General features: G+C 32.9%; 4 protein-coding genes across 6 annotated transcripts; 2 read left to right on the top strand and 2 right to left on the bottom strand.

Annotated features, from left to right (window-relative positions):
* Positions 1-1,985: 1,985 nt before the first annotated feature.
* Positions 1,986-4,788, top strand: LOC100793902 (protein DMR6-LIKE OXYGENASE 1). Its single transcript, XM_003521781.5, has 3 exons — positions 1,986-2,289; positions 3,614-3,861; positions 3,945-4,788. Exons 1-3 carry the CDS (start codon positions 2,068-2,070, stop codon positions 4,522-4,524), a joined length of 1,050 nt encoding a protein of 349 aa, XP_003521829.1. The 5' UTR covers positions 1,986-2,067; the 3' UTR covers positions 4,525-4,788.
* A 1,913-nt stretch (positions 4,789-6,701) lies between these two features.
* Positions 6,702-8,569, top strand: LOC100793015 (protein CURVATURE THYLAKOID 1B, chloroplastic). Its single transcript, XM_003521779.5, has 6 exons — positions 6,702-7,278; positions 7,356-7,483; positions 7,574-7,660; positions 7,759-7,821; positions 8,099-8,136; positions 8,234-8,569. Exons 1-6 carry the CDS (start codon positions 6,975-6,977, stop codon positions 8,289-8,291), a joined length of 678 nt encoding a protein of 225 aa, XP_003521827.2. The 5' UTR covers positions 6,702-6,974; the 3' UTR covers positions 8,292-8,569.
* A 2,306-nt stretch (positions 8,570-10,875) lies between these two features.
* On the bottom strand, positions 10,876-11,995 carry LOC100792483 (NDR1/HIN1-like protein 12). The gene has a single exon (XM_003521778.4). It carries the CDS (start codon positions 11,679-11,681, stop codon positions 11,088-11,090), a length of 594 nt encoding a protein of 197 aa, XP_003521826.1. The 5' UTR covers positions 11,682-11,995; the 3' UTR covers positions 10,876-11,087.
* Positions 11,996-13,508: 1,513 nt separating this feature from the next.
* Positions 13,509-18,362, bottom strand: LOC100779346 (two-component response regulator-like APRR5). Of its 3 annotated transcripts, none has more exons than XM_006577292.4 (9): positions 18,204-18,362; positions 17,917-18,114; positions 16,918-17,079; positions 16,693-16,823; positions 16,440-16,586; positions 15,972-16,140; positions 15,481-15,886; positions 14,223-14,991; positions 13,509-13,903 (listed from the first exon to the last, which is right to left on the bottom strand). In XM_006577292.4, exons 2-9 carry the CDS (start codon positions 18,095-18,097, stop codon positions 13,790-13,792), a joined length of 2,079 nt encoding a protein of 692 aa, XP_006577355.1. In that variant the 5' UTR covers positions 18,098-18,114; positions 18,204-18,362; the 3' UTR covers positions 13,509-13,789. The 3 variants fall into 3 exon arrangements, with proteins under 3 accessions (XP_006577355.1, XP_006577357.1, XP_040870188.1); XM_006577294.4 differs by having other exon boundaries at positions 15,972-16,083; XM_041014254.1 differs by lacking the exon at positions 18,204-18,362 and having other exon boundaries at positions 17,917-18,195.
* Positions 18,363-20,784: the final 2,422 nt, after the last annotated feature.

Here is a 20,784-nt window from a genome sequence, read left to right as displayed (position 1 = left end):
TTGGTTAGGAGAATGGCATTATGTTGATTTCTTTTATTTTTTGTTAGAAGGAGGGCCTGAGGCCCAAACAAACAAACATTAAGAAGAATAAGCAGAAGAGAAGAGAAAGTGCCACAGAATAGGCTTCTCCTAAACACACTTCACTTTTCACTTTTACACCCTCTTTCCCTTACTTTCTAACTGTTAATTGTTTGTGCTTGGGTAGAATCTGCTTTTATCATTTATCAATACAAATGGTAAGCGTATATTGTGGTGAAATTTCCGTCGTGGGATTGCCAGCAAATGAATGAAACGGTCGGGCCCAAGGTTCTGCTTAGATGGGGCAGTTTCAATTATTTCGATACAAAAATATTTGGAAAAAAAAAACTAATTACTTATATTGTTTTGCTGAATTCATTTTAAGGATAGAATAGTAATTTATCATTTAAGTTTTAAAAAAAAAAATGAAAACTCATTTTTCTCTATTCTGTCATTTATTTCTCCCATTAATTCTTTCTCCTCTCTCCCCTTTGGTTTTTTACCTTTTTACGTCATTCTCACTACTTCTGCACAAAATTTTCAGTCACCTTCTATGCAAGTTCAATCTTCTTTATGTTTTAACACCACAAGTTCTTCCTTTTCAAATACAAGTTTGATCCATTAAATCATTCTTGAGTAATCAGATTCATTTTCTCAATCCAGATCATAAAATGCTCTCGCCGTTAAACAAATTAAAATTCAGAATATGAAATAGAATTTCTCTGTTTTGCAACACATAAGATTAGATCCATGGTAGTTCAATAACTGAAAAAGAAAAAGAAAAGTAGGAAAAATCATTGAATCCCTGTCTGTACGCCACCCAACACCCATCATTTAGGGATAATTTTTTTTATTGATTACAATATCTTAAAATAGAAATAGAAATATATATTTTTATTAATAATAGTTTAATTAATGAATTAAAAAATATATTTTAAAAAATAAAATAGAAATATATATTAATAATAGTTTATTTTTTAATTTTTATTCTTAATAATTTTACTATCTATTACATTTAATAAATATAATTTTTAATATTATTGGACGGTCATTGCCAAGAATGGAACTAATATGAGGTTTCACGTCTGACATAGGCACCTCTGTCGTCATCATTACGAAGAATGAAACTAATTCCCACAGTAGGGAATTGTATTAGCTGTATTTGCCAACCAATGAACGGTTGTTTTTTTTCCCTAAAGTTTTGTGTTTGGACAATGGAATTTAAAATTACGAGAAATTTTAAATTTTAAATACTTTAATTAAAATTCTTTTATTTTTAAAATTTTATGTTTGGATAAAAAAATTAAAAAATATGAAAGTGAGAAAATAAATACAAAGAGAACAGAAAATATGACTTATGTGCCTCCAAAAAGAATATGACATGAAAAGTCAAGTGGCAGGACACATACTAGTGTACACCACTACACCCAACTTAAGCATTCAGTCAACAATATAAGGAAAATGTGAGGGTGAGAAAATGAATACAAAAAGAACACAAAATATGACTGATGTATCTCTAAAGAGAATAATAGTGATTCGGCATGAAAAGTCGCAGGACACACATTAGTGTACACCACCACACCCAACTTAAGCATTCAGTTAACGATATAAGGCATGACCCAGGTCCTCCGTGCCAACGAGCACCTCCGCTGCGTGATGGGTGCTCCCCTAATTGGGGGGTGCAGTTATACGCGTCCCTCTACGCTCACACCTAATTCATGCTTCACGAGCTCAGGTAATATTTTTTGAAGAAGAGAATCATTCACGTTTTGAAAGATCCCACATTTTTAGTTTTAAAATTCTATTTTAAAATTTTAAAAATTTAAATTTCATAAAGAAATATCCAAATAATAAGTTTTATAGTACATACATTAAAATTCTCTGATAAATTAAAATTCTCTATCCCAAACTATATATAAAAACATATCAAAAGAGAGAGAGAGTTTGAATACCTGTTATTAGCAATATAGAAATTTTAAATTTTTTCAAGTTACTCCATTCCTATAAATGAAGGCTACATGTATACTTAGCTAGCTACATAGGGAACAAATGGCCGAAAAGTTAGTGCTGGTATCAGACATGGCTTCCACTATGAAGCAGGTTCCCTCTAATTTCATCAGGCCACTCGGTGACCGTCCAAATCTTCAAGGCGTCGTCCAATCCTCAGATGTTTGCATTCCTCTCATCGATCTCCAAGACCTTCATGGCCCCAATCGCTCCCACATCATCCAACAGATTGACCAAGCTTGCCAAAATTATGGATTTTTTCAGGTATGTAAACTTCATCAATTATTATATTCACACATTTAACCTTAGGCTTAAATAAAATTTTCAATCTCTTGTTATATTATTTATCCCACTCTGATCGTTCAAGTTTTAAATTTTTTATTTTTGTCTCTTAAAATAATATCAATTTTGATTACTATCATATATGTCATGACATATTTCACAATTTGTCTGGTGTGATAAACTAACAAAAGATTTTTTTTTTATACATGAGAAAGCAACCAAAAAAAAAACACAAAACACAAAACTATCTAAACTTAACTATACCCATAGCATCACTCAAACAAACAAGACTAAGAGGATGAGGGCAGGATGACCAAATTAAAGGAGCAAATTAAATGCTGATTGGTTGAAGCTCCATTTTTAGCAAGCCAATCAGCAACTTTATTGCCTTCCTTATAGGTGTGCTTAAAGACCACCTCCCAATCAAAGTGATTGAACTGACGAATTTTGTTAATGACAGACTGATAAGGATGAAACCTTAGTTTATCATTAAAAACAAGATCCAAAGCCATCAATGCATCAGACGATAATTTTCTTGAGACCTCTACTCTAAGCAATTTGAAGACCATGGAAGATTGCCAAGACCTCAGCATGAAGATTAGAAGTAAATCCCCAATGGTCTGAAAAACCAATAATCCACTTACCAATAGAATCACGTAGCACTCCACCGAAGCCCAACGCACCATGATTACCTAAAGAGCTCCCATCCACATTTAATTTGATAAAATCGTGATTAAAACATAGAATTTAAGTACTAATTAATTAAGACAAAAAATATAAATAAAGAACTAAAATTTATTTTAGCTTATGAACTATTTTGACCTTATTTTTATCTCACTCTTTAATATTATATTATTTATTACATCTATTACTTTATCTCTCCTTCTTCCACTTAAATATCCGAAAAATTGGTACGTTTAAGATTTTTCCAAGTTAGTTAGACTTTTTATTCATTCGTGCCTTGATCTGCACGATTGATTATACTGTGAAGAATAAAAAGTAAAATAATCTATTAACATGATTGAAAAAAATAGATTTTTAGGTTGTTTATGAAAAAAAAAAAAAAGAGTAAAATTCTCTCTTAGCATGATTGGAAAAATAGAGAACAAAACAAAGCATAAAGAAAAAACTTACTTTTCCTTAAATACACTCTTTTATGTTTTAAGATAGATATGATACGTGGCTTGTCCTAGCTCACACATGCATGCATCTTCACAGATGCAACTAGCTAGTGCCATTCAATTGACACACAGAGAAAGAATTGGTGATTAACCTTACGTTTGTGTAAAATTTGAAATGAATGAAGGTGACAAATCATGGAGTTCCAGAGGGTGTGATTGAAAAGATAATGAAGGTGACAAGGGAGTTTTTCGGTTTACCAGAGAGTGAGAAATTGAAGAGTTACTCCACTGATCCATTCAAGGCAAGCAGGCTGTCCACTAGTTTCAACGTGAATAGTGAGAAGGTTTCCAGCTGGAGGGACTTCTTGAGACTTCACTGTCACCCTATAGAGGATTACATAAAGGAATGGCCCTCCAACCCTCCATCTTTAAGGTAAGAGAAGGTAATAGGCATATATAAAATTAAAGGGTAGGCCATATATAATTAATTTTGGTATGTATATATATGGTGAGCAGAGAAGATGTTGCAGAATACTGCAGGAAGATGAGAGGAGTATCATTGAAATTGGTGGAGGCAATTTCTGAAAGCTTAGGTTTGGAGAGGGATTACATTAACAGGGTAGTTGGAGGGAAGAAGGGGCAGGAACAACAGCACTTGGCAATGAACTACTATCCAGCGTGTCCAGAGCCAGAGCTGACATATGGGTTGCCAGGGCATACTGATCCGACGGTGATAACCATACTCCTCCAAGATGAGGTACCGGGATTACAGGTTCTCAAAGATGGCAAGTGGGTGGCTGTGAATCCCATCCCCAACACCTTCGTAGTGAACGTGGGTGATCAAATTCAGGTGATAAGCAATGACAAGTATAAGAGTGTACTGCATCGAGCAGTGGTGAATTGCAACAAGGACAGGATTTCCATTCCAACATTCTATTTTCCCTCAAATGACGCAATCATAGGACCCGCTCCACAACTCATACATCATCATCACCATCCGCCTCAGTACAACAACTTTACGTACAATGAATACTACCAGAATTTTTGGAACAGGGGACTTTCCAAAGAAACTTGCCTCGATATCTTCAAGGCCTAAGTTTGATCATTCCAATGTATGTGTGGTGTGTTTCTTTATTTATGATAGAAAAATGAGAAATAAACAAACTCATTGCAAAATAAAGTGTGTAATGTCTTATGGGACATAATTTTGTACCACTAGGCTGGGCCAGTTGTTTGATGATTAAGGCACTCTCAATCTTAATCATTTATGCTAAGGCACTCGAGATTGTGAGATTGTGCTTTTTTTTCTATCGACAATATTAATTGTTAGTTTGTTTGAATGAATAATTTGTTTGAATTAGATAAGATTCGATGATTTTTTTTTCTTGAATATTTAATGTAATCTCATTTTTAAGATTCAAACTTAAGACTTTAAAGTTGGTGGAATTTCACACCAATTTTGACCTATGTGTTCAATGATAGGCTATAATATTTTTAAAATAACTATTATATATAAAAGTAAATAAATTTAGCATGGATAATAATCTCTCACTAATATATATTTATATGATTTAAATATGACTGTTTTCTCTCACTATATTTTAAATTTAACATTTTTTGTCTCTCTAAATAAAATTTAATTTTTTAAATCTCTCAAATTTACGAGTTGCTTTTTTTACTTCCCTTTGGCTTATTTTTTTTATCTTTAAAAATATAATTTATGATAGTTTTTAATTATATGAGAGACTAAAAAATATTTTAAAAATTGAAAGGAGTAAAAAAATGCTAAGTTAAACAATAGACTTCTATATATGAGGATTTAAGTATTGATATTTGTCCATCCATCGGTCGATTTATGATTTATGTATCTATCTACCTGCAACGACGCATCCTTATGAAAAGGAAATAACAAAATGATATTGATATTTATCAATAATCTTTTGTACAACGGAAGTATATCAGCCATCTCAAACAAAATGATTGGTTGTGATTACCCTACCAATTGTCCAATTATCAAAATAGCTAGTTTGATACTCGTCCCATGCAAGGGTATACATGATTTAGTTTTTAAATTAATATAGTGATAAAAAAATATTTGGAAAAAAAATATAAAATAGTGTGTAAAATTTTGTATTAAGCAATAAAATCTAAGAATAAAAAAATTGTTATGAATAAATATCTTATATACTAGGATAAATTCTCAAAAAAATTTCTATATAGAATATTAATTATATATTTTTTAGACATGTTCTCATGATTTTTCAGCAAAATTTTTAATCTCTCTAAAACGTACTCTAGAAAAAGCTTTGTGGGTATGAAGAACTTTGTTAAAATTGAACTGTGCAGGAAAATATAGTAACTAATAACACGTTAATTGATTATTTAAAAAAAAATCTTTCATAAACAATAAGATTTCCCAATACATTTCAAGCTTTGATTAATATCCTTTGAAAATAATAAGGGAACATTATAAATAATTATATCCTCCGATTTAAAATTAATCTTTGATTTATCTCCTTAAATAATTTATAATAACAATGGTTTAAATTTTATAATTGTTAATTTGAATAATTATAATTAATGATTTTATCTAATTTACTAAATCATTGCTCCATTTTTAAATTTTAAATTATTTTATTTATATATTTATCTTAGTTTAAATTAATCTTACGTTCCATTATACAAATATATATACAATTCTTTTTTGACCAAATTCCAGAGTTAAGTCTTGTTTGTCACTAACTCACTATAATTGAAGATAACATGATAAATGAAAAAAAAAAATACTATATTTTTAATACATTGGTCCTTCCAATCACTCATAACTTTTGAAACTGACCAGAGAATTTTTTTGATAAGGTTAAATGTTTAAAAAAAGTTATGCAAATGAAAAAAAAAAAAACATAGTTGAAATTTAGAGGAATACCAATGTCATTTATGATCTTTTGTTTTGATACAAATAAACCTGTCTCACAATTGAATGTATGAGACCCCTGCAGAATTAGAGAATGAATGAATGATCCAAAGAGATGTGTATTCGTAAAAATTCCATAATTGAATTGAATTGAATTGGTGGGAAAATGTATGATAACTATAATTTAATAATTTTTTATAGCCTAAATTAAATTTTTGATTTGATTAATATTTAGATTTGTTTATTTTTTTATTATATTTTATGATTTTATGTGAGTCTTAATTGAATCAATGTATGTCACGACAGAGACACAATACAATTGTGTTTTATATAATATATTAGATCGGAGAATTCTATATCCCCTTCCCCTGCTCATTCCCAGCATAGTAAATTGAGGTATCAGATATTTTGTGCTGCCGTTTTTTACCCAGAAAATAGTCAGAAAGCTGAACTCAAGTCTCCAAAAAAAGAAGATACTTTTGCATGGTTAATTTTACCCTTGTAAGAAATATATAAGGATCTAGAAAAGTTTTGATTTCATAAAGGGCAACCAGGAACCTAATATCCAATGAAAAACCATAAAAGCCCTATCTTCCGGCCATGTCATCACACACTATCTAGAATGAAAAGAAATGAGTGGTTCAGCAATTGAAGCTGTGGCAGATTATGAAACAGCATTGACATTGATAAGCCAAGAAAAATTAGAAACACACAGGGAAAATAAATATCTGAACAACATAATCTATATTCTTTCCCTGGGGGCCTCAGAATCCTTAACAGAACAAGTTGCAGGGATGGCCTCCACTCTCTCTATATCCTCTTCATCCACCCTTGTTGATGCCAAGCCTCCAACTCCAAGACAATGCGTCACCCTTCCCACTCTTCCCCCTCCACCTTTTCACTCTCAGACTCGTCCTTGGAAGACCACTGCTTTCTGTGAGTCAATCAATTTATTACAGATTAAAAATAAAAATAAAAAAACCTTTTGTCGTCTCATAATTCGATTCTTTCAGGTCGTAGGCTTGCTCGCAATTTTATGGCAATGGCCACCACAAGAGAGGCAGCCGCAGCAGAAGTTGCCGCCACAACTGACCTCTCTATTGCCGAGACGCCAGAGATTGTGAAGACTATTCAAGAAGCTGTAAGGATCAACTAATTAATGTATATATCGATCTCTGTTGTTAGTTGTTACTTACACTTACTGTGTTGCTGCTTACTTGGCTACGTATAGTGGGACAAAGTTGAAGATAAATATGCAGTGAGTTCACTGGCAGTTGCTGGTGTGGTTGCATTGGTGGGCTCAGCTGGGATGATCTCAGTACGTTATTTATTTACTTTTTAAATGCATTATCTTATCATCATTAAGTATGTATAGAATACTTTGTTGTTAACATTAATGATTGTCACTCATAACAGGCAATTGATAGGCTTCCTTTAATTCCTGGGCTTCTTGAGGTCGTAGGCATTGGCTACACTGGGGTAAGTCCATTCAATTTTACTGTTTCCATTAACTGCATCAGATACTTGGATAATAACACTTTCCCTTAATTAATTTGCTTCTTACATAGTATTCTATATTTTAACTCTCGTATGATAGTATATATATTTACATTGTTAAATAATCAGAGTAAGGCAGAACTGTTTGTTTACATGAAAAGGAACACTAGTAGTTTATTTTATTTATTTTTTTAAATAGATTCCTGGGGTTTAGGAACCTCTATCTATTTATTCATCTGCAATTTGTCTTTCTTTGCAGTGGTTTGCTTACAAGAACTTCGTTTTCAAGCCAGACAGGTAGAGCCGAATTACGTTTAATAATTTACTGAAATTTGGTTCAACGAATTAACTTCATGATAAATGTTTAATTTCAATAATTTGCTTACAATTACAGGGAAGCTTTTCTACGAAAGGTAAAGGAAACATATAGCGAAATACTTGGAAGCAGCTAAAAGAGTGAGGAATTGATGCTTAGATTCTGTTCACACAAAAGAGATCTGTCTTTCAGTATTTTATTGAAGATGCAACCTTGTCGCAATAAGCTTCCTGACCATACTTTATCGCATGTGATGTAATCTAGCCTGAAAATAAATGTAACTCTTGTAATAATCATTCTACTTCAAGTAGATATCATTTCTTCAATTATCCCTTTGTGGTTTCAAAGTTAAGAAAAAACATCTAATGCTAGCATGGATGACTTCATGAATTTGAAGGAAACCTTATCATTGTATATATTGATCTATTTGATTTTCTTTGGGAGCTAGTGAGGATCTCACTAAAATATATATAACGTGTAAATTAAAAAAGAACATCAACACTATCTTAGTTGCTTAAGAGATAGAAGCAATGTTGGAGCATGACAACAAGCATCTGCAGAAAGGGTATAATTTGGGAAGGAATTGATCTTGTTGATTTTAATTTGAGGGGAAAACCTAGGAGAAAAGAAAAGAGAGAGACAAGAACATGAGTTTAAGTTCGAACAGCTAGCACACTTTTTATTTATTTTATTGAATAAGTCTCATATTTAAATATATTTGAATAACTCAATAAAGATCATTTAAAATATATCAAAAGATGAATAGAGAGACACTAGACGTAAGTCCTATCACTCTTGAGAATTTTACCTACTAAGAGTTTCAATTTCAGAGTTATTTAAAAAACTTATTCAGTACCTCTCAACACGAAAATTAGTCTCCTAAATGACAATTATGCCGGTAAAAAACTCAATAAAAATAATTGAACTTGAGCTAAAAGGAATATTGAATTGAAACTAACAGCTTCGTTAAAAACCGTAAAATGGAATGACATCACCTGTGCCTTTGTATTCTTTGCACGTTTCGACAATTCGACCCTGGATCGAATATCAATTCTGTGCAGTGCTGCGCATAACCAAAAGTGATTCCCTCTACCAACTACTATTTCTGGTTCTTCATTCCACTAAACACTAGTCAGTCAAATCATCCACTGGCATCACAAAAAAGGGATTCCATTACCCTCAGAACAAAGCTTCACTCTGAAAATCAAACTCCAACAGAGGAAACTTCATAGATGCGATGCCCAACATTCAGTGTTGATTTATCTGTTAATTATTATATTTTTAATTGAGTTAAATACTTATATACTATTCTATAATTTTATACTATTATTTAATCATAAATAATTATTTTAAAAGTCAATAAACTTATCATAAAATGATTAAATATTTGTATAAAACTTTTTGCAGATATATAATCTTTTTTTCTCTTTTTAATTATACTTTCATCTTTATCTATTATTTCCATTTCTTTTCATTTGTAGCTTTTGAAAAAAAAAATATTATAATTAAAATTCTTAGTGAACAAATATTTTCTAACATATAAATTATATTCTTAGATTTATAAAAAATATTTATATTTTGATACAAGATTATTTTTAATTATTGATAATTTTTTAAAAAATATATCAAAATATAATTTAAAAATAAAGATGAAAATGATAGTTAAAAGATATAAGTAGTTAAAAAAATCAAGTATACGGATAATGAAAAAAAGAAAAGTGATTTGAGATGGAAAAAAATAATTTTTTAGGACTAGTTGTTAAATCAAATCAAATTTAAAATTAAAACTAAGAAGCATATATGAAAGAAATAAAAAATTACAAACTAAAATAAAATGTTCAGTACATGATATTATTATATGACATGTGACTCAACAAGCGTGATAATAATTTTTATAAATATTTAATTTAATTTAATAAAAATTCTAAAAATGTTCTCGTTGAATAAAATTTTTAAAAATATTATCATTCAATATGTGAACTTATATTTAAAATATAAAAGTATATATTAATTTTCAGTTTCTTAATTATATCTCATAAAAGGAGAAATAATAAATTTTAAAATATTAAATAATAAATAAGAGGGATATGAGACATATTAAGAAATTTGAAATAATTTTAACACATATAAATAAATAAATCACCTTTATTAATATGTGTGCTATAACCTTAACAACAAATAAAAGAGACGTGGAAAATAATTGTTAAATATCTTATATACTTATCATAAATGAAAGAAAGAATAAAAGTCGTTTTAGAAAGTTAAAAAAATAATAAATAAAACAAAGATATTAATTATATTTCGTTATTCGTCTACTGTTTAAAATAGATAAATAAAAAAGAATAATTAATTATTCATCAATTATTTGATCATCTCATAAGCGGAGGAACCATGCGAATTTCTAAAAACCGCATATAAGCAACAGAGCAATTCATCGGTGGAACTACTTTACTGCATTAACTTAACGGATTTTATTATAAGGTAACAATTGATGCAAATGTTAAAGTGTGGACCAAATAAGTTCTAAAGCGTGCTTCGTGTGTGTGGGGTTATGAAGAGAAATGAAAATGTTGAGTGTAGCGTTTACTTTAGTTTGTTAAAATGGATTAATTAAATTAGATTTAAGCGGTTTATACAAACTTGAATTGATATCAATTAATTTCTTCTGTTAGGACAAAATCGATTAATCCATTCACACATTGCCTACAAATAAGTTACAGTTTCTTTTTCCCTTGTAAATAAATATATATCAAGAAAGGAGTGAAAAAGGGATAGAACAAAAGCATAGAAATTTGTGGACGATGCCTTACACCCTGCGTTCAAACTCACAAGCATGGACTCCACGTACACCCCAGTGGCCAAATGCAAACTCACAATATATAACATTATTACAGACATGCAGAAACAAAACCAGATATTATATAAATGATAATCATAGATGGACATGGCAGGGTGTAACTCCCAGGAGAGGAACTTGACCCACCAACCCTTTCTTCAAACCCATCAAAACATCGCACTTAACGTACAGTCCATAGTGCGCAGTTTTGATGGCCCCGGCCTTCCACCTCACTCTGCCCTCAAATATCAGCCTCAGACCCACCAACCCATAAGCCTCGTCCACCGCCAGCCCGTCAGACACCTCCACCGACACCGGAAGCGCCGTGCCTCCCATCACCGGCGACACCGACACCGAGCTTCGCTTCTCCTGGTGCAGAGGCGGCAGCAGAACCTGCGGCGTTATGGCCTGGTTCCTGTACGAGACAAAGGCGGAGAACCTGTCGTAGTAAATGGAGACACGCCTGTTCGGGTTCTTTATGAGGACGGAGAACTGCACGGTGGTCGACATCAGCGGTGGGGTGGTGGTGTTTAGGTCGTAGACGGCGGCGCCGATTACTGTGAAGCGCGGCTTGTGGGGACGGTAGACCAGCCAGAGGACTAGGAGAGTGACGCCGGCTAAGAGGAGGAAGATGGTGATGCCTGTGCACACTGCGCGTCTTGGATCACCGGAAACTTTGTCCTTTGACATTTTTTAGTATTTTGCTATGTCGCTGTGTGTTTGTTTAAGAGAGATGGGAGGTCAATATAGGAGAGGAATCTACGAGGAAACTGTTACATAATTTTACTTCACTTCACATTTTTTTGCATATATACACGTGTTGCCGGGTCTCTTTTTCTTCTTTTTGTATATATATGGCATTTGTTTGTTTAGGCAGCTCTTTCTCTTTTCTACATTAACTACTTTAATCGTGTAACTCTTGGCGAAAGATGCTGTCGTAAGATCACCAATGTCACAAAGGAGAGTTGGACTTGGGTCACTTGCTATAGGAGCACTTTTATATCTCTTTCACTCTATTTTCTTTTCTTCTTCTTTTGATTTTACATTACTTATATTATTATACTTTTCACTTTTCTTTTTTCTATCTCTTACTATACTAAGTATATAAGTCAGTGAATGTACATTTTAATTATCTACTCTATTTCTTTCTTTCCTATCAGACAAACGTAAAATCTTCCATAGAAAAAATTGCATCTACACTGTATGTGCAAGGTTGTCTTTTGACGAAAGATGAAATCTCATAATGACTCCTATATAGAAAAGTAAATACAAGCTATTTACAATGTTTAACATAAAATTTCGTTCCATAATAAAAATAAAAGTATAAAAATATATTATTAATAATTATATCCTATAATTAGCTATCCCCAAAACAAAAGATAAACCAATACTAATTCATTAGTAACAATATAAAATCTTAAGTTTAATTAAATCAAGTGCCTCATTTAATTTCTTCACATGTAAGCTATACAATTAGCTTTCATGCTGCTTATGTCAGATGATACCAATAGTCAAACCTATAATGAAAATCGAATGTGGAACCAACAAAGTTCACCCTTTCCTTTTGCAGTTTGTGTTTAAAAACAGAGAATAATTTCCTTTTTTTATTTTGGCATGTGGGGCAGGTGATGATGCTTTAAAAAAAAATTATCTCGAAAATAAATGAAGCACCTAAGAAAACAAAAGTAGAGGAGGAAACAAAAACTAAAGAATGAGATGTGGCTCAATTTGACTCCTTTGGCCGACATATGGATAAGCTTAGACTAGAAAAATGAACAGTTTATGCATGCAATGAAAGAGAGATGAGATAACAAGTGATTATGTGTTTTCACTTCCATTATACAAATGTTTGGTTCCGATTGGACCATATGCCTCGTCAGATCCTACAGCAAACTCTTCATACTGTTTGTCCCACAACTGGTATGCACGCGTCACATACAATTTAATTATACACATCACGCTTGTTCACACTATTTATGCATTCGGTGCAAAACCGCTGCCCTGTTTTCATCTAGGATTACTCTTGTATAATATATGGATATGGATGTATTTGCAACCGGAACCAAGTGTTCTCCAAGTTCCAACAAGCCTAGAAAATGCTTTCTGGAGTACATCTCACTAACACTCTGCGTTTAGTTAACACGCTTGGCGATCATTTCAGATGGAATTAATGAAACACGTAGAAAGAGAGGAATCAGGAAAAAGAAAAGTGAAGTACATGAACGGTCAGGGGGGACCATGACCCCATAACATACAAGTACTTTTACAAATCATAAGGGAACTTCAGAGGCCAATAGTTTCAACGTGCAATGTTCCAGGAGTCTTAAGTAGTGACTACTGCGAATCTCATACATATTGCCAATACACTGATGTTAACTAGATTCTCTGGATAGTGCAACTAAAAGGATGCTCAAATGATCAATGTAAAGATTAAAAAAAGATCGTTTGCTTGCAAACCAGAGATGCTTGCCGAGATAAAAAAAAATAAAAATTCAATCTTTCAAGACACAAGCATACTGCCTATATAACGATAGTAGCCCTATATTAGTATTCAATCAAGAAAGCATATACACGAGGTAAAATCAAAACTTCAAAACAAACCTACAAAATACTTACAATCCTACATTCTAAGAAACAGCCAATATAACAAGCCAGAAGAAAATACTAACAACGCTAAGAGGAAACATAATTTCACCAGACAAACTAGACCCTACAGTTAATCCTTGTCGAGAAAGGCAAATCAGATTTGGAAGTCAGACTGTAATTCAATGATGAAGGTAACTTGAAACAAAACAATTTCAGGAACCACCACCCACATCTGCTACTGGATGATCATCTTGTACTTGGCGAACAAACTGCCCTTTCACCCGGGGGCGCTGCTCTGCCAATCTCTTCCGGCTTTGATATCGCACCTGTGCAAGAAATTTGAATAATGAGCATTTGAAAGAATCTTCCAAATATGTATGTCTAAGCAACTAAGACAAGAAACTAACCAGATTCAACATGGTGAGATTTTAAAAATATGCTACAGGACTTTCCAAATTGACTAAAACCACTGATTGCATTAATCATAAATTAATGAAGTTTCAAATCCTAAATTCTGGTAATTTCAGGAATACATGGCACCAAGTAATTGCATGATGCCCCGATTATACATTTACCCTTAGAGCTACTACCATAAATATTTTCAGAGTAACTCTTTCAGAAGCAGTGATAGCACGGTTGCAATACCTTTTTCTCATAGCATCTGTCTTTCCGCTTCAGTCGAAACTTTGTCAGAGCTGCTTCTCGGTGGCTTGTGCGATGAGAATCTGTCCCTATGAATCCATCATAACTGCAGTGACCACTATCAATAAAACTTCCATGGCTCTCCTTGGCTACCTTAGCTGAAGTAGCATTTCCATCACTTCTGCAGCCCATGCTTCTGTATACACCGCTACTATTATGATTTGCTGTGTCGTGGAAAAAACTAGTACCAGCACTCTGACTAGCATCAGGAGAGTCATGTGTCTCACAATCCAAATTAATTTGATCATTTAAATTTTTATCAGAAGCATGGGTTGAATCTTCCGACCAGAGATGACATTCTGAGTTGTGACTTTGAGGATTGGACTGGGATGAAGTGATTGTGGGAAATGGAGAACTTTCTTTCTGGCACACTGATTTTGGAGTCCATATGGGATGGACACCTGATTCTGCATAAAGCATAGAAGGGAAGACATTTCCATTTCCTGTAGACTTGTGATCAGAAGTAACCCCTGTAGCAGGAAAATATCCAAGTTGACTGTTTGGTAATTTTGGATCAACTTGTCCAGACTGACCAATGACTGGAGTGATAATTTTCTCCTGATTTTGATTTTTTCCACCATATTGATGAGAAGTAGATGCATTTTCTGAGAATTTATGGGATTCATGAGAACTCAGACTGGAATTTGTTAATTTAGCAGAGATAGTTGATGGTGTTGGAAAAAGGGGCTGCAACAACTTACTACTACTATACCTGCAGATAAGGATTTTATCACATCAGAAATTCTCTAACGTATTTTTGAGAAGTGCAATAGCAAACATGCTTTGGAATGCAAGAATTGATACTGATTTCTTGACCTAGAGAAAAAGTACAGTTATGTATAGGTCAGCACACCCTCCTCCCCTCCTCCAAAAAAAATTCAGGCTTTCAAATTTTGTGAAGTACTATTTAAGTTGCTGATGACTGAGGATAAAACACAACAATATATCTGGTGTCAATTGTTTTAGTCCATATGATATCACCATTTAGTCAGCTTTTAACACCATTAGTCCGACATGTAGAACAACATAAGCAAAAATAAGAAAGACACTAGAAAGAAGATGTATAAAACAAATTATAGAAACCAAAGATAAACTTCATTTTGCTGAATGTTACTTTGTTAGAACAAGGAAAGCTTTGTACAACACCAATCTTCAATACTTCAATAAGAATTAAAAAATCACAACCAAATAGTGAACTCACCTAGAAAAGGCAGAAGCATTTGAATGGTTCAATAATTGCCTTTCCTCAGATGCAGCTTTACATGAGCTTCCAGGAAAATCTCTTCTTCTTAAAGAAAGTTCCAATTGTGTATCAAAATCAAACTTGGCAGTGTTACCACTACTGAAACTACATTTTTCATCAGTGCTCTTTGGAAGATTCTTGAATGTAGCAATCAAGTCAATGGCCCCAGTATAAGGATCTACCAGTTCATCACTGCATCCATGAATATCTGTATTAATTTCAGGATTGGATTTGATCAACTCTATTTTTAGAACTACATCTTGATTTCTCGTTTCACAGCATTCATAGCCTTGACCTAGCCTTAAACCTGTTGGTTTAAAAGTTTTGTTGCACCTTGAATCTTCTGATACAAACAGTGATTTCTCTGCAATACAAGCTAACTGTCACTAAGAAACAAAATAAGGGTAAAAAATTTGAGCAAAAGTAAGAAATAAAAGAAAGTTGCACACCTCCAGCTTCATCATTATGCTTATCTGATTCCCTTTCACATTTGGTAGAATTTTCATGCTTCACCGTGTCAATATTGCTCAAATTTGAAGACCTCTTCAGCTGCGATATATCCTGCATATTTTCCAAGTATGTACTCTCAGCTTCCAAAAATGGCGATGTACAAGTGCTCTGCACAGGAGTTGGCAAAACATGCAGTTTCTATGTGAAGTTTCATGAAGCCAGCCTAACCTAGAAAGGAAAATTTCCCTAGTTGGGAGAAGATTGGCATCATATTGTACAAGGGATCCTAGGTTTATGTCTTTGTATGTTTCTCAGGTCAAGCAATGAAAGTGTAGATAAAACTTCAGAAATTAAATCAGGACAATTAAAAGTTAACCGCTGTTTCACACCTAACACGCTGAAATCTGAGAAATTGACATATCTAACATTCCAGTGAAGGTTTAGGGGCCAGGGGAGGAAAAACTTACTTGAGCCTCACTTGTTTTCTCGCTGCATTCACCATTTTTTGCTGTAGAAGCCACAGAACCACTAGAGTCATTGCTTGCAGCATGGTTTTCTGCAGCAAAACCAATTTCAATCTCTGGTAGTGTAAAATTTTGAGGAGGCCTGCTTATCTGTATAAAAAATATAAAATTAAAATAAGAAAAGTAAATATAAGTTACTAACAGACAAAAGAAACATCAGAAGGTTGCCAGAATAAAATTGAAGCATATGACATACGGCGTGCCTTCTCCATACATGCTGCCACAAGTTTCTTAGCTCATTCCTGCGAACAGGTTTTATAAGAAAATCAGCTGCACCTTTTAACATGCATTTGAGTACCATGCTAACGGAATCATGAGAAGACATCACTGCAAAACCATAAGGAGTTGAGACAAATTTGAGTCCATTAGCCACATCTAACTACTAATAATTAAGGCTACACAGTACCAAGTCAACACATACTTATGACGGGAATGTTTTTGCAAATGTCATGCTCCATGATTAAAGTAAGAAGTGAGAATCCAGATATTGATGGCAAATCCACTTCTGTTAATATGAGATCTATGTCAGATGGTTTGTTCTTCAATGTCTCCCATGCCTTTAAGCCGTCACAAAATGCGACAACTGCATGTAAAAATTACCATTAAGAAGTTCATAAGCATCTTGAGCTTAAAGATAAATTTATCTTTCACACACTAGCTTGGAAGGAATTAACATATACAGTGCCTACACTACGCAATACATAAATCAAACACCACACATTTTCATGAGCAAAGCTACCCATAATATTTAATTAAAAAACATTATTTAGTGCATGTGCACTGTGATTAGTTTTTTTTTTTTTTTTAACTTAAATTAAGCTTCTAGGTCGAAAGGTCATTTTGAAGATTGATTTTCTCATAACAAAGTGAAGGTGGATCATGTTCTTCAGCTAATGCACGCGTGAATTACTTGGCTAAGCTGGGCATGCTGGAAAACGACCACATAAAGCTGTAAGTGGATCAAACCAGATTGATAGCCAGTTAGATCAAACCTCTAAAACTGTAAGTTCAGAAACCCTCTCCAACCGTTCCTTTCCCCTGATTAACGAGTGCCGTTACCTTGATCCTCGTCTCTCGAAAATAACGCTGTTGGGGTTTTATCCATTTGTTGCTGTTATGTTTGACTTACCAATTACTATATTTGTGATGAAGCAATTTGATGACGTTAGAGATACATACATAGCCTCAATGTTTTTCTCCACGATTCTACTTTACATGCATGGATAACAAAAAATGCAGTTCGATGTGGAATGACCTCAAAAACAGGAAACGCTGCTTTCCTCGTTGAAGGAGAAGTGAATTTTTGAAAACGTTGTTATTGAATTAACTACTTGTGTTCTATTATTAAACATGTTTAAGAGGAAAGAAAGGTGGTTTTTATTTCCTTCAGAAACATATTTAAAGAAGAAAAGAAAAGAACCTTTGTAACTGCATTTATGGAGAAGTGCAGAAATGATCTGTCGAGTAGAATCATCAGCTTCGACAAGCAAGACCCGAAGCACCATCCGAGGCAGAAAGCGTTCCCACTGAACAGCGGAGGCATTGTCGCTCTGTTCCTCTTGGGTCTGCATCGAACCCTTGTCAGCCGCCACTAGACCCATTTTCAAACAAGTTGCGGCTGCATTAATCAAAACACCACACTATAACAGCAAGAAATGTCAAAGCCCTAATTGGAGGCCAAGAAAAGAAAGAAGAAGGAAAAGGCACCTCATGCTTAGTCTTAAGTTGAGCAGTGAAAATATCTGAAAAGTTGGCTGAATTGAGTGGAGGCAGAGAGAGAGAGAGAGAGAGAGAGAGAGAATTTCGCAATTTTGAAACGGCCTTCAACCGCGAAAATCCTAGAAAATATCTTGTCATGTGAATCTCATGACTCTCACTCCATTCCGTCAAAACAGCGGAGTGCAGACGTGTCCCATTCTCCGCCATGGGTCCACTCAGCCAATTAGATATTTATTTTGCCCAGGAATGCCACGTCATTAATGCGCTACCACATTTCGGAGCTCCTGGTGTCCACTTTGACACGTGGAACGTTCCTGATTCTGTGGCTCTCCCACCACCGCATCTTTTTCTTCAATCATGCTCTCTCACATTTGTCTCTCCTACCACTTTTTTTCTTTTTTTCGCCCAACTTCTAACTGAATCTACGTAACCCTTGTCCACCTTCTATTTGACTTTTTGTGTTGAAATTGACTCACTTGACAAACAAATGTGCAAATCGTTTCTTGCCAAAATCTCATTAGTGGTCCCGTTATGGTTTCTTCAATGAGACAAATTGTTTGGTAAAAAACCATTTATTTGGATATAACAAAAATGCTTAAATTTCTTAATCTACTTTAAATATATATGAAATGTTTAAAGGTCTTTTGTATTTGTATTCTAAAGTGACTTTTTTTTAATGTTATTTAAATTATATTACTTACTTGATTATGTACTTATTTACTTAATCAAATCTTCGAATGAACTAATCATCACGCTCAAAGACATAATAAAATCATGTTGAGCGGGCACGGCTAAAATGCAGAAAAAGAAAATATAATGATTTAATCTGTGTAATAGTTTACTTAAAATTTAAAATATACAAGAGGATGACAAATTTAGCCTTACTCGCGAATATCCAACAACTTATCCCACCTTGGACAATGGACAAGTGTGCTTTCTCTCCGCTCCCAAAAATCTTTGGAAGAGTTGTACCACATGTTTTGTGAGATACTAACGATCGTTATTTGTTAGACTTTGTACAAAGAGTTTATTAAGACCATTTTTGGGTCAATTCTTTTTATTTTACTTTGTACCCCATTTGAAAAAAACGTCTGACTTAATTTTATTTAAGCACTTTATTACTTCATTTTTTAAAGATTACTTGATTAATTCTAGATAAAAGTGATGGAATTAATTCCATATATTTTAATTAGAAAAGTGTTTGTGTTTCTAACATACTCCTATTAATATATTTTTATTAATTAAAATTGAATGAAATTATAAAATAAATAAAAAGAATCATTAAATAGAATGAAAACATAAAATTTTGTAATTTTTAATAAATATTAACCCATATAAGATAATATACTTAAAGAAGTGTGTCCAAAAGGTGTGTTCCTGGCTATATTTTTAATTATAAGAACAATAGTTTGTTTTTAAAACTGTAACTGGTTAAGAAATTTTGGTAAATGTCACCATTAAAAATACTCTGAAGTGTCACCGTTGTTGTACCCGTTCATTGACGAAAATATTCTACAAATTGGGCGGGCTTACTTGTAACTTGTAAGTTGATGTTTGAGTGTACCTAGAAATACAACATTAAATATATGAATTCTTAGGAATCGAATCTTTGTGCTCATCACTTAACTAGGTTAGATATATTAATTAAGGATTAGGTACACTAATTCATTTGGGAAAAGAAATTTTGACCTTAGAAATTAGGCTTAATTTAAATTAAAAAAATTCAAATTACAAACACAAGAATTGGATTTTAAAAGACTGAGTTGTTGCTTGTGGTGAAGAGGAAAGGGATTCCTACCCGGTATTAATTGGTTCTTGTTACAATACTTTACTCTCCATTATTGTTAGAAAATCAAGGATAAATATTAATAAAATTTACACCAATAAATTATGAACAATTAGATAAGTAAATTTGATATCACACTGATATATCTTAAGAGTTAGATTTATGATTTTTTTTCATTATTTATACAAAATTTAACTTTTTTATTTCTATTCGATATGAAATTTCACTTTACACTTATGTTTCAACAACTATTATCTTTCAACAACTATTATCCATTTAACATGACTAATATTCCAACAAAAGAAAATTAACACCACTAATACACTTGCCGTAGTATGCGGTTATACTATCTTTTTATATCCATATCAAACCTAATGAAAAAATATTTGGCTTTAGTAGGTTTCATACCTTAATCATTTATAGGTTATTGTTTCTTCTCTTCTCTGTGATTTTTGTGCGATTTATATGATTTTTTAATTTGCTTCGATAATTTTATTTGATTTTTTTTACTGGAATAATTTTATTTGATATTAATTGGTACTTGTCATAATTCTCGGTGAGAACAATACTTTACTGTCCACTATTATTACATAATTAATTGGTGCATTTGTCATGATTGATGGTTAATAATATTTTACTACTATTTTTTTATCCTCAAAAGCCAATGCAAACATTTGGCTTTAGCAGGTTTTGGTTTGAAGGAGACAGGAATAAGCAATACTTTTCCTAGTGCTACCATGGCCTCAAAGGATTAAGCCAAACCCAACAAGATTTTTTTGGAGT

Source organism: Glycine max, chromosome 3, assembly GCF_000004515.6.
Source record: "Glycine max cultivar Williams 82 chromosome 3, Glycine_max_v4.0, whole genome shotgun sequence".
Classification (NCBI taxonomy): Eukaryota; Viridiplantae; Streptophyta; class Magnoliopsida; order Fabales; family Fabaceae; genus Glycine; species Glycine max.
The sequence above is the reverse complement of the archived record's forward strand: the minus strand, read 5'-3'. Positions and strand labels throughout refer to the sequence as shown.

Excerpts from the sequence above, each read along its gene's own strand:
- LOC100793015 (XM_003521779.5), top strand. The coding sequence starts at position 6,975 with ATGAGTGGTTCAGCAATTGAAGCTGTGGCAGATTATGAAACAGCATTG. Across the intron at positions 7,279-7,355 it reads TTGGAAGACCACTGCTTTCT|GTCGTAGGCTTGCTCGCAAT; the intron begins GTGAGTCAATCA and ends CGATTCTTTCAG. Across the intron at positions 7,484-7,573 it reads TGAAGACTATTCAAGAAGCT|TGGGACAAAGTTGAAGATAA; the intron begins GTAAGGATCAAC and ends GGCTACGTATAG.
- LOC100779346 (XM_006577292.4), bottom strand. The coding sequence starts at position 18,097 with ATGGGTCTAGTGGCGGCTGACAAGGGTTCGATGCAGACCCAAGAGGAA. Across the intron at positions 16,587-16,692 it reads ATGTATGGAGAAGGCACGCC|ATAAGCAGGCCTCCTCAAAA; the intron begins GTATGTCATATG and ends TTTTTTATACAG. Across the intron at positions 13,904-14,222 it reads ACAGATGCTATGAGAAAAAG|GTGCGATATCAAAGCCGGAA; the intron begins GTATTGCAACCG and ends TTTCTTGCACAG.
- LOC100792483 (XM_003521778.4), bottom strand. The coding sequence starts at position 11,681 with ATGTCAAAGGACAAAGTTTCCGGTGATCCAAGACGCGCAGTGTGCACA.
- LOC100793902 (XM_003521781.5), top strand. The coding sequence starts at position 2,068 with ATGGCCGAAAAGTTAGTGCTGGTATCAGACATGGCTTCCACTATGAAG. Across the intron at positions 2,290-3,613 it reads AAAATTATGGATTTTTTCAG|GTGACAAATCATGGAGTTCC; the intron begins GTATGTAAACTT and ends AAATGAATGAAG. Across the intron at positions 3,862-3,944 it reads TCCAACCCTCCATCTTTAAG|AGAAGATGTTGCAGAATACT; the intron begins GTAAGAGAAGGT and ends TATGGTGAGCAG.